At 40.7% G+C, this 13,332-nt stretch overlaps 1 protein-coding gene across 13 annotated transcripts in view; it reads left to right on the top strand.

The window, feature by feature from the left end:
- The window catches only part of AAK1 (AP2 associated kinase 1), a 147,599-nt gene that overhangs the window by 106,383 nt on the left and 27,884 nt on the right, over positions 1-13,332 (top strand). For 9 of the 13 annotated variants that reach the window (XM_032497730.1, XM_032497724.1, XM_032497729.1 and 6 more), the window contains 4 exons: positions 325-554; positions 2,178-2,353; positions 3,822-3,926; positions 8,562-8,657. In XM_032497730.1, coding sequence (XP_032353621.1) covers positions 325-554; positions 2,178-2,353; positions 3,822-3,926; positions 8,562-8,657 — 607 coding nt within the window. The remainder of the gene's footprint in view (positions 1-324; positions 555-2,177; positions 2,354-3,821; positions 3,927-8,561; positions 8,658-13,332) is intronic. The other 4 variants (XM_032497726.1, XM_032497734.1, XM_032497731.1 and 1 more) reach the window with 2 other exon arrangements.

The following is a 13,332-nucleotide window of genomic DNA, read 5'->3' as shown; positions in this document are numbered from 1 at the left end:
GTCCTTTAAGATACTTTCTGTATCTTTAGAGCTAGGCATCACTTCTGCCGTCTTTGGTCTGGGTTGAGTTGCATTTGGTTAGTCTGTATATTATTGCTGATGAAGATTGAAATATATATCTAAGTACCAGGTAAATACCATGCAGCTATCAGGGTCAACGTTGCAGCTCAGATTGTCAAAGCCTAGTTTTTTCTTTCTGGGTGTTATTGATAAACAGAGCCATTTGAGCCATATGTTAGCCCTCATGTAGCATTTTTTGTTATACTTGTCTGTTTATGCTTTCCCCCCTTTTTTTGGGAACATTTTCATCACTCTCCCTGGCAGATTCAAGCCCCAGTAAGACAACAGCCAAAGGTTCAGACAACGCCACCGCCTGCCATCCAGGGACAGAAACTCGGATCTCTCACTCCTCCATCATCCCCCAAGGCCCAGCGTGCTGGACACAGGCGGATTCTCAGTGACGTGACCCACAGTGCGGTCTTTGGAGTTCCTGCCAGCAAATCAACCCAGCTGCTCCAGGCAGCTGCAGCTGAGGCCAGTCTCAACAAGTCCAAGTATGTAGTGCTTCCCCTTTATCCTCCTGACTTTTGTGGGGAAGGGCTGCCGTGGGCTGTTGCTGTGTGATTTTTGCATATGCTATGCAGATGTGTGTAGGTATGTGCATAGTGGTGTGTGTCTGTGTTTAATAAGAAACTGCATTTTCCTGGAGTGCATAGATCAGACTGATCTTAAATAATTTTCTACTTGCCTCACCGTTTCCATTCTCTCATCCATTCCATACCCTACAGAGTGTTTTCTAAATTCTTTTTTCTTTTTTTTTTTTCCTAATTTATTGTATTTTTTTTGTGGGGGGGAGGGAATTAGGTTTATTTATTTATTTTTAGAGGAGGTACCGGGGATTGAACCCGGGACCTTGTATATGCTAAGCATGCACTTTACCACTTGAGCTACACCCTCCCCCCTACATTTTTCAATTTTTTAAAAAAATTTTGGGTTGAAGTATAGTCAGTTTACAATGTTGGGTCCATTTCTGGTGTACAGCATAATGTTTCAGTCACACATACACATACATATATTCTTTTTCATTATAGGTTACTGCAAGATATTGAATATAGTTCCTTGTGCTGTACAGTAGGAACTTGTTTATCTTTTTGATATACAGTAGTTAGTATTCTAAAGTTTTGGTCTGATCTGACCACTTCCCTCTGTGTTGAAAACCTTCCATCGGCTCCCCATTGCCTGTGGAGTAATGTCTGGACTCACTGATGAACAGACCACGGCCTGTCGGATCGCACTGGTGGAACTGTCGCTCTCTTCCTTGTCCACTTAGGAAATGCTTATTTGTTCATCAAGATGCATGTCAGCGGTTTTCTTTTCTTTGACCTTTCCCCTGTTATCATATGTGATTTTGCCTGAACCTTGTTTTGAGCCGGCATCACACTGCATTACCATTATTTATTTGTATGTCTACCTGACCTAGCCTGCAGGTGTGTCCGAAACAAGCACCATGGCTTAATCAACCTTTGTCAATCCCGTGACAGGCTCTGTGTCTGCCATAAAGTAGATTGCAATGAGTGTTGAGTGAGTGTAATTTCAGACCCTCACCTTTCACAGAACCATATACTAAGTGAAAAATCTGTAAGTTATTAGCTAAATGCAAAGAGCATCAAGAGAAACTTCAGAAGAAATTTAGTTAATGATACCTGGGAGCACGCTATGGTTGTAATTGTGTTTATTTCTCTTTAACTGTGGTGGTGACCACTGGTGGTGGCCCTTCATTCTGTGCCTGCCAGATCCTGACGGGTGAGAGGCCGCCTGAGTAGGCACCAGCCCCAGCCCCTCTGGGGTCAGTTGCTGTGAATATTACAGTCACCACAGATACACGAGCCTAAGAACAGGTTGCTTCGGGATCCTGAAAGAACTCACAGATGCGACCAAAAATCTAAGCAAGAGAATAAAGAAGTAGTGAGAGATAGTGAACCATGAAAGAAAGGGAGACATTTGTTTCATTTGGTGGAAAGGGTGTCTGTGGAAACTGTTCCATTGCCATGGAAAGAAAGCCCTTATGGAAAAATACTGTGGAGAATAATGGTTTGACTCAGAAAATAATTTCGTCTTGAAACAAAGAGAAAATAGGTTGGCCCTTTTCAACCTTTGTATGTCTTTTTATTTCGTGGGGGTGGGAACCTCTCTAGGTCTGCAACCACCACTCCTTCCGGCTCCCCTCGGGCCTCCCAGCAAAACGTTTATAATCCTTCAGAAGGTCCCACGTGGAACCCCTTTGACGATGACAATTTCTCCAAACTCACAGCTGAAGAACTGCTTAACAAGGACTTTGCCAAGCTGGGGGAAGGTGAGTGGTGCCTTTTTGTGATTATGGAACCTTGACTCTATGGTGAAAATGCATGTGAAAATAGAGGCTTGGGTCTTTCTTTCCTTCAAAGGATTGATTTTGAAGTATGTACACACATCAATTTGTATTTTTACCAGAGCTCTGAAATCTCTGCGTCCTCGGAAATCCTGGTCTGTTGTGGGTGGCAGCAGGAGAGTGGGAAACTTTCAGGAGTGAATCCGTAGCATAGATTGGAATGATGGTGTTAAGCATGTTCACTCCTTGGAGGCGTGTGATGGTCGCTTGTCCTAAGCGGGTTTGTTGTCTTAGAGAGTTGTAACTGCTCCCTCGTGAGACTGTGCCCTCATGTAGACACTGAATCTTTGTGATCAGAATTTTCTATTACTGTTGACTGACCATGGAGAGGAGATCAAATAAATAGAAGGTACCGTTTCTATCCTCAAACCCATAGTCTAATTTGGAAGGCAGAGAGGGAGGAGGGCATAGCTCAGTGGTAGAGTGTGTGCTTAGCATGCGCAAGGTCCTGGATTCAATCCCTGGTACCTCCACTAAGAATAATAACTAAATAAACCTAATTGCCTCCTCCCCCCAAATAAAAAATAAATAATTTGGAAGGCAGGATACCCATTCATGGACGTGTGCGTGCGTGCACACACACACACACACCCTTTAGAAAAGAACAACAAATGCCCTGGGAAAATTCTACAGTTCAAAAGGAGCACCTCAGTGCAAACAAAAGCAAGGGGTAAAGAGTGATTAGAGCAGAGTGAATAATACCAACTTTGACCAAACATGTTAGCTTTATCATTTTATAGATATATTTTTTAAAATCCCATATACCTCCTTGCCTTTTTGAACACAAGATGGAGCATAGGATCTAACTTTCTTTGACATTCGTTGTCACTTTGTTTCATTGTTATGTGAGCCAGTTATTGTTCTAGGCTATAAACAAATACCTTCATGGACTATTGAAAACTGTAGTATTTTGCACTTGATTAAATGTCCCCCAGGTTTTTAAATTTTTGTATCTGTTTTTAATAATTTCCTGTCTTTCTTGTTGTTCAGCTGTTGGCTTTTACATTAAGCCGTTGTCCTTGTGCCTGTCCCTCAGAGCATCCCACTAGGGCCCTCTCTCGTCTCGTTTGCTCTCTTAACTGCTTCTGACATGGAAAACGGATCATCAAACTCATTGGAATTATATAGAGATAAATCGATTCAGACTGAAGGCGAGAGGCATTCTGCTCTGAGCACTGTGCTTGAACTTTCGGGCTTCAGACTTGCTTTCCTCGGCTGTTCCTCAGCTAGTGCAGCGACTAGACAGGGACCTTTGAATAACCAAGGTGTTGCCAGAATGCAGTAAAAAGGGTCATGTCCAGATGTCAGTTTGGAGGGTGCCCTTCGCCTCCGGCAGGTGTGTGCATCATGAGATTCCGCTGGAATGAACCTGAGTGGTGTTTTGTCCCTCCAGGCAAACATCCTGAGAAGCTTGGAGGCTCAGCTGAGAGTTTGATCCCAGGCTTTCAACCAGCCCAAGGTGATGCTTTTGCTGCTCCCTCGTTTTCTGCTGGACCTGGTTAGTATGGCAAACACTTGAAACACAAGACTCACTTTTGTTACCTTCACACTTGTTTCCAGTCCACAGATAACCCTAGCTTGCCAGTGAGCCCCAGATCCTGGTGGTATATAACGTATTTTCCTTTATTCAGAAGATTTCCTAGAAAAAGGTACGGATAAAAAAAAAGGTCTAGAAGTCAGTTTGAATTAGAATGGCAGGGTGATCTGGCAGCGATGTAATTTACAGGATTTGTTCTAAGTACACAGACATCTTTTTAAGCAAATATTTCTAAATTTCAGGAACATCACTCTGTTAATCCCTTGCAATTGCTTACGTTCCTCGGAATGACTTGAAGAATTCTAAGAATTATATGTTCTGTCCTATACCTGAGACTCTGCTGTGCAGTGCTTTTGTGCGTATGTGTGTGTACTAATGGGGGGAGAGAGCTATCTTTTGAAGTGAGATTTTTTAAAAAAATTCTGCAATGATAAAAACCTAATTTTCCCTTATATTAATAAATACTATACATATTCAGTAATTTGTAGAAAAGCACAGAGAAGACAGTTAAAATCCCCGTGATCTCAGCCCTGAGAAGTTAGCTCAGGGGTTCCATTTTGATGTCTGTTGGTGGCTTTTAACCTTTTTTAGGGTTGCAGATACCTTTGTGACTCTAAGGAAAATTACATATTTTCTCCCTTATAAAAATGCATGTGACCCTAGTTTTGTACACAATTTGCAGCCTCAGCTTATGACTCTAATGTACATCTTTATGGTCATGTTTTAAAGCCTAGTTTTTTTAACTTACAAAATTTGGCACATTTCGCCCACATCATTAAAGAAGCTCCTAGAATAAAAATTTTAAATATCTACATTTATATGGATATATCCTAATGTATTTAACTTAGTATCTCTTTTTCAAACATTAATTTGATGTCAGTATTTTACTATTACAAATTCCTCAGCAATGGATACGAGGTTTAGAATACCTCCCTTAAGTTTTCTGCTCATAATAAGGCAAATTCGGTAATATTTTCCTAGAAAATCATCTGCAGTTTAAAATTTTTTTAAATAAAGTAGGGAGTGGGTATAGCTCAGTGACAGAGTGCATGCTTAGTATGCATGAGGTCCTGGGTTCACTCCCCAGTACTTCCATTAAAAAACAAATAAATAAACCTAATTACACACCCCCTAAATAAATAAATAAATAAATACACAGAAACAATAAAACAAAACCAAACAAGTTAAAAAAATAAATAAAGTAGAAGAATGCATTTAAATCTTTTATAGTATATTCTCTGCATGCATCAATTTAATTGTACGCTTTTGTGTTTCTCTTTTTCTTGGTGATTCTAACTAGAGATTTGCTATTTTATTATCTTTCAAAGACAACTCCGTAAAATCTACTGTTTTTCTGTCTGCTAATTCTTTAACTTTTGCTTTTATCTTTTTGATTAGTTCCTTGTTTTTCTTAGGTTCACTTTGTTGATATTAAAAAGAATACCTAGTAAATTTTTTTAAAATTCTTTTTAAAAATAGTGAAAGTATTTAGAATTTTTCTCTCAGTATAACAATGACTTTCAACCAGCATAAGAGTAGGGAGGGAGGCTAATTATAATCTCCAGGAAGACCTTTTTCACAAATATTCCAATATTCTCTTTTCTCCTTCTTCCTCCAATTGCCCACCCCACCCCAACCTTTGAGGATTACACTGTTATTGAGAGTGCATTTTAATAGGTGTGTGTTTCCCTTGTAAGAGAAAACTGAAGTTTTAACCATATCCTGTAAGTCTTCATATGATGCTCTCATTTTTGTTAATATTTTGGAATAGGCGTTGAAGTCATTTGGAAGGTGTGCTTTTTAATATTGAATAGTTAAAAATTTCTGTGTGTTATTTCTCATTTTTAGCTTTGTTGTCCAGTCTATGTCATTTTTAAATTTCTTGATTTTTTGTTCTGATTTGAAGTGCTTACAGTTTGATATGCCACATCATTGACTGGATATACCAAATGTGTAAAGCATTGGCTACTGTCCCTGAGCTAAAACATCACAATGTTGACCAGTTACGGAGCTGGGTCGGATGTAGTTTCCCTGGAAAGGGGGTCATGCAGTAAGCTCTAGGAGGGTCTTTGCTACTAAATCCCAGCCTTTAGTTCAGTGTTTGGCTCAGTCCAGATTTGCTGAATGAATGAGAGGGGTTGCTTTTTGCCAAAGGATAGGAGCTTGGACTCCTCAGTGTTAATGACAAAGCTTTCTAATCATTTTCCATCCACTCCCAGTTTTAGTGCCTAATTCTTGCTTATCACCCATGGTTATGTTTTGTGGGATTTGTCTGTTTGAACTACTTTTTAAAGAGTTGTTTTTTGTTTTTATTTTTGCCCTTTATACTCACTTTGAAGGCTACAATCGCAATTTTTTTTTAAGGAACTTACAGGCTCAACCATTAAAAAATATAAATTTGAGTAAAGTTGTAACAGCGATAACAGCATGTGGAGTACATGCAGCATGCTCAGCCCCCTGGGTGAGCACTTTTATGCGCCTTTTCTCAGGTGATCCCTCACAGCAGCCCACGAGAGGCTAAGTGATCTGCCCAGGGTCAGAGCTGGAGAGTGACAGAAGAGAGATTTGTACCTGGCGGCTCAGTACAGAAGCTGTAGTCGTCACCACATCTCAGAAATCCATCAGTGACACTGAGCTTTTAAAACATTACAAAACATCTTCACGTTTTCCTCTTTTTATTCAGTATTTTTCTATGAACATCTGTGTATTTTCCTGTCATTCATATTAGTAGTGTGAATTTTTTTCTATGATACCTCATTCTTTACAAATGAAAGAAAGTCATATCTAAATCCCAGAAGTTAGTGTGTCCTCTTTTGTACGAAGTTCAGGGTGGCACCATTTGCTGCAAGTTTTCTAATCAAGCTTAAAATCTTCACTGATTTTGAACGTTCTAACCAGCCAAGGGAGGAAGTAAGCAGGAAATGTGGTAATGAGCCGGGGAGGATGGCACAAGGGCTGTTGTTCACATTTTTAAGGTAAAAGCTGCAAAAACTATGTCCTCCATACATTGGAGGAGGAACAGGCAGACAATTCAAACTTGACATTTGCTTCTTTATTTTAAATATTTTTCTGTTGATGTTATATACATTCATTTGTGAAAATTTCGAAAAATGACTAAATCCCTAAAGAAGCAAGATTAAAAAAACTCATGACCCCACTCTAAGAGGAAAGCATCGCTAACATTTTACAATATTTAATGTCATAGGTTTATTTCTGCATACGTAGTTTTTCAAAAATGAATTGTAATTTGTGTAATTCATTCTTTTTCTTTTAATGTATTTCATTCTGTCTCATTTTAAAATATTTCGGAGACTTAAGAACTTGATTTTACTCTTCTCTTCCTTCATCTACCGTTAAAGAAGCTTAGTTAAAAGCCCACTTTAATGATATTCTCGAAATGACAAAATTACAGAGACCAGGACAGGAGTAGGAGTGGATGTGACTATAAAAGAGTAGCAAGTAGAGAGGCGTTCTTTTGTTTGTGGAATAGTTGTGTGTCATTGTTGTGGTGCTTGGGCTAATTTGTACATAACACTGAATTGCAAGGAAATACACACACACAAGCAAATGAGTACGCGTGAAGACTGGTGGAAACTGAATAGAGTTTCGCTGGCAGAACTGCAGCAGTGTCAGTGGCATCATGCTACAGCTGTGTAAGGACTCACCACTGGGGGAGGCTGGTTGAAGGGCTCACAGGTCTCTTTGTACTGCAACTTTCTATGATTCTATGATTATTTGAAAATACGTTTTTTTTTTAAATCTACTTTATGAAAGACTAAATTAGATTTTAATTCAGGAACAAACTGAATTATTAAAATGCAAGGTAAAGAATGGTAAAATAGGAACCAGGAGACCTGGGTGTTGATCCTGGGACTGCTGGTGACCTCTGACTAGTCTCTTAGCTTCTGGGCTTCATCTTCTTTTCTGGAAAATAAGAAAATTGTTCTAGAAAATCCTGAGATTCCTTCAAGCTCTGATACTCTATATGGTGTGTAGATTTCTGTAAGTTTGCCAAATACAGGATGAATGCCAGTAACATGGTAGATAGATACAGTCCAGACGTTAGGGCTTGTCTAAACTTGCAATAGGCAAGAAATCTATTTCTGCCTCTGTCTGTCTGCCTTGCACTGCATTAGACACTTGGTAATAGACTAGGACTCAGTCCCTAAAGGACCTCAAGAGGGTAGTGGGTTACACAGGAAGTACCTATGCATATCGTCTCAGTTACAAAACAAAGTTTGTTTACATTACCAAAACGTGTGCTAAGGATAGTAATTGCTAGAGGAATTGTGAGAGATCACTGTGGATGGCAGTATCCGAGGAAGAAGTGGAATTTCAAGTGAATGAGTATCCTGGTTTTATCATTAATTGCATCTCAGAGTATGTTGCAAGGACCAGATTATGTATCTCAGGCATACTTTGCTGTTACATTGGATTGTATCCAATCATCCCTCTATATTTGGCCTCTAAGTTTTGACTTACTCTGTAACTTGAGTTGGGTTAGCAGAGGGTAAATACATCTCAATTTACTTGATGTTTTCTGCTTGTCTCTTTTTTCCTCTCCTTGACCCTTCCTTCTCCTCCAACCGACTCCAGCTGAAAAAAGGAAGGGTGGGCAGACTGTGGATTCTAGCCTTCCTCTTCTAAGCGTATCTGATCCTTTCATTCCTCTTCAAGTTCCTGAGGCAGCAGGTAGGTAAATAAAACTGATCTGAAGTTAAGTTACATCCCAGGACCTATATAGTTTAATATAGTAATTGGCTTTTGAGTGACTTCCTGTTCCTATTTTGCTATAATGTGCTTGGATTTTTGTACGATAGAAATACACAATAAAATGTGACAGGGAATGTGAGTCAGGAGCCCTGGGTTCCACTGCCTTCCACTGTCTGGGCTTGGCGCTGCATCACTGAAGTAAGTAGGACTGCATGAGTCCTCATCTCCCCTGAGGTCTGCCATGTGCTGATTTTTAAGTAAGCAATTTTAAAAAGTAAGAAGTGGGAAAGAAAAAAGAAAGAAATGGTTAGTGCGGTCTGACTGACACAGCTTTTGAAACAATAATCGGATGCTTTCCTTTCGGGTTTCGTGAATGGCAGCGATTTCTCTTCCTGCCCCACTCCCCATCCTTTCGGGGCGAGGGGAGCACGGTGTGAGGAACAGACAGACGCTGCCCTTTCTCTTCCTGATCAGTCTCTTTGAAAAAGCAAATAGAGCCAGCTCCTTCAAAACAGCTGACAGTCATTTTGCTTCTGATAGTTTTTTTTTTTTTTTTTCCTTTTTCCCATTCTTACTCCTGCCAATTTCTTAGTCTTAAACTAAAAGAATCTGCTTGGTTTTTCTTCTCTCCCAAAATGTTAAAGCGGTTTATGGGTTTGATTGCCTCAAGATTGGAAGTGATTGTGATGTTCGTGTCCTCTCCTTACTGAGACAGACCGCAGCTAGGTTACCAAGACGGTTTTTATTCCTTTAGGTCGTCTGTTGACCCTTCCAAGAGGAAGCAAAAATTTGCCTTAATCAGGTAGCATTGTGTAACTTTATAGCTTGCTGGACCTGGAGGTGGGTCAAAAATGTCTAAAATCACTAAGGAATGATTCAGTATAGGGTAGGTAAAGAAAAGAGAAGAAAGGTATCAGATAGAGGTCCTTTTCTCCGTTGTGTCCTTTGGGTGTGCCTGGCAGTGCCTAGGCAGGGCTGGTTTCACGCTGAAGGCTAGAAAGGATGAGCTGCAAACTCAAGTTGGGGCCCCCTGGCCTCTGTTCCCTCCCTTTTGTATCAGTCATAGAATCAGACAAGGAAGAGGATTATTGAGGCATTCTCCCTTTGATACCCCTTTCGGTTCTTGCCTTGCTCTTACCCTGGTAGCTCATGAGCTGCAGAAGCTGGAAGGGTGGCCTCCTGGCACAAGCTGAAGGATGAAAGCATATATCAGGCATGTCAGTCCTTTGCACTCCAATGGCGACTTCTCAAATCACTGAGCATAAAACCCAGGCTTCTTTCTTACCATACTGGCAAGGCCCTGACTGGTGTGGCCCTTGGCTGCCCCTCTAACCTGAGCTCATAGCATCCTTCCCTTTAGTCTTTCCTCCAATGGGCTAAGCTTGTTCCCACCTCAGGGCCTTTGCACTTTCTGAGCCTCTACCTGGAAAGTTTTTCCTTCTTGTTATTCGACATTTGGGTCTCAGCTTAAATGGGCCATCTCAGAGAGGCCCAACATGGTCCCTCTCAGTCACTCCCCCTGGCTTTTTTTTCCTTCATAGCATTTAGTCATAACATTGTCTATTTTTACTTGTTCATTGTCTCTCTGTCCCAACCCGAATGACAGTGTCCTGAGGGAGGGACCTTGTCTGCCTTATTTGCCCCTGTACCGCCAGTGCTGAGAACTCTGCCAGGCATAGCTGGCATTCAGTGAGTATTTGCAGATTAGATAAATAAATTGAATAAAACCTGAGGCTGAGAGGCTTTGGGCAGTCCCATTACCCTCCATTTCTGTCCCCAGATACCAGACACCAACTACTGGCTCCATAGCCTTCCGTCTGTGCCTCTGTCAACCCCCAGCCCCAGGGGCTTCCTACCCACCCTTTCAGGATGCATTAACTAAGGCACAGCCCACGGCGTCAGGAGGCTGCCAGACCCTGGGATGAGAGTAGTAGCTTGGCTCAGCAGAGTCTTCAGCTCCCTCCTTTGATGATGCTCTCCAGAACTTGGGCTAATTATGGCATGTTACTACTGTGTCTTTGATTATTTCATTTAACACTCAGCCTATAGCACATCCAATTAAATAGCTCCTTTATTCAAGGCCCCTACATCCTTCCTTAGCGTCTTCAAATGCCCAATGAGGCAAGGTCTGAGTTTAGGGTCTCTGGGACCTTGGCTGACTGCAGATTTCTCTCCTGCCCCCTAAAGGAAGCAGTGTGTCACTGCCTCCAGCCCATGGTGGACGCGGGTCAGGTGTGTTGGCTAGCTGGTTGGTTGGTTTTGCACACGTGCTTGCCTCCCACACTCAGCCTTCCTGATGATAAGAATCACGGAACCTGAGTCTCCTGATAACTATGCCTTTTATGACTTAACGTTTTATTTTATGCTTTTAAAATGTTTTACATATAATTTCCTTCGATCACACAAATTGTACAGACTGGTAGGTATGTTAGGTAATCTCTCTCTTTGTGAGTGAGGAAGTAAGGCCTTAGAGCGGCTGTGACGGTGCTGTTACTGCTCCGCCTTCCTCCCCATGGCCCACAGCCCCCACGCAGTGAGTGGTCGTTTGGGGACAGATCCCAGATCTATAAAGCCTTTGACTAGACAGCTAAATTTAAGGTTTAGGGAAATACAAGAATGGACTTGAACTTGTAAGACCCTGGTTCCAGCCACTTAGTAGCAAGGTGATTTTGATCAGATGACCCAAACTCTGTGTTGTCTTCTTCCTCAGAACTGGCGATAGTAAAACCTACCTTATGGAGTGGCTTTGCGGTTCAGATAAAATCACGTATTTGAAATTGCTTTGTGAACTTTAAATTAGTATAAAGATAGGAAGTGCTTTCACAACTTTGTTCCTGGGTTCTTTTTCCCAGTAAGACAGTCCTAGTTGCCAGAAAGGCTTAGCAATGATATTTTTTCTCTTATAGAAATGAAACTTAGTTGGGAGGGTATAGCTGAAGTTGTAAAGCGCATGCTTAGCATGCATGAGGTCCTGGGTTCAATCCCCAGTACCGCCTCTAAAAATAAATAAGCCTAATTTCCTTCCCCCTCCCCAAATAACACAATTAAATAATACAATAATAAATAAATAAAATATTAAGAGAAGAAACAACTCTTTAAAAAAAAAAAGAAATGAAACTTACTCTTATAACCTATGACCTTTGCATAATTGAGAGCCATTAAAGTATAATTCCTTGATATTAATGACTGTTGAACTGTGGGTGAATGGGGCACTGGCTAATTGGATTTGTCTGTCTGTCTGTCTCTTTCTTTCTTTCTTTCTTTCTTTCTTTCTTTCTTTCTTTCTTTCTTTCTTTTCTTTCTTTCTTTCTTTCTTTTTCTTTCTTTCTTTCTTTCTTTCAGAGCATTTTTGTTTTCCAAAGCATCATAAAACAAATTTTTGTAGAAAACCTGGCATAAAAAAAAATCACAGCATGAGCATTTGTGTACTCAGAGTATTTCATTATGCTCCTATGCCATGTGTTCATTTATTTTGTTTTTTATTTGCATTAGGGAACAGATACCATAGAGGTAGTCCCAGAGTTTTAAAATATGGTAGAGAAGATTGAAGAATTTGCTGTGAAAATTGGTGGCAAGGTTTAATGATTTTTTAGAATCATGGTGAATATCCATAACACAGACTTTCCCGTTTTTAAGTGGACAGTTCAGTGACATTAAGTGCATCATACTCTTCATAACCGTCACCACCATTCATCCACAGACCATTTCTTCATCTTGCAAAACTGAAACTTTCTACTCATTAAACGAATTCTCATTCCCGCTTCCGCCACCCCAGCCCTTGGCAACTACCATTCTACTTTATCTCTCTTTATGAATTTGACTACTCTAGCTCCCTCACCTAAGTGGAATTATAAATATTTGTCCTTTTGTGACTGGTTTCTTTCACTTAACATAATCTCCTCATGGTTCATCCATGTTGTAGCATGTATCAGAATTTCCTTTCTTTTCAAGGCTGAATAATATTCTGTTGTGTGTATGTTCCACATTTTGTTTATCCACTCAACTGTTGATTGACACATGGGTTGCTCCTAGGGTCTGGCTGTTGTGAATAATGCTTCTGTAAGCATGAGTGTGCACATATCTCCTCAAGACTCAAGATTCTTTGGGGTATATGCTCAGAAATAGAATTGCTGGATCCTATGGCAATTCTGTTTTTCATTTTTTGAGGAGCTGCCTTACTGTTTTCCACAGTGGCTATGCCTTTTTACCTTCCCACCAGCAGTGCTCAAGAGTTTGAGGAAAGGATTTTTATAGCAGCCCCTCCATACTGACCTTGCAACATCAGTGTTCCACAAGACTAAGCAAGAATGCATTCGTTACCCCGTAAGTGCCACTTCCTAGAATTAACAGCATTTTTAATAAAAGTGGTTTCTGGTTTATTGCACTCTGTCTTCGCTTAAAAAGTAGGCAAGAGAAGCCGTGTTTTCTTAGTGGTTTGTTAGTCAAGAGAGGCGTTCCTCTCAGAGCGATTTGCTTGGCATCTTCCTCACTTCCAGCTGCTGCCTGGTGATACTGAAAAGTCCAGGGTTGACCATAGTGTGTGTCTTTGCTCTGGAAAGTTTGTCTTCCCACAGACTCAGTTCTCTAAAATGGACTTGGAATGGGTCGTGGTGGTTGGCTTTTGATTCCAGCTTGCAGATGTCACAGATGGCTT

This window comes from Camelus ferus, chromosome 15 (genome assembly GCF_009834535.1).
Source record: "Camelus ferus isolate YT-003-E chromosome 15, BCGSAC_Cfer_1.0, whole genome shotgun sequence".
Taxonomy (NCBI): Eukaryota; Metazoa; Chordata; class Mammalia; order Artiodactyla; family Camelidae; genus Camelus; species Camelus ferus.
This window is presented reverse-complemented; position numbering and strand designations above follow the sequence as displayed.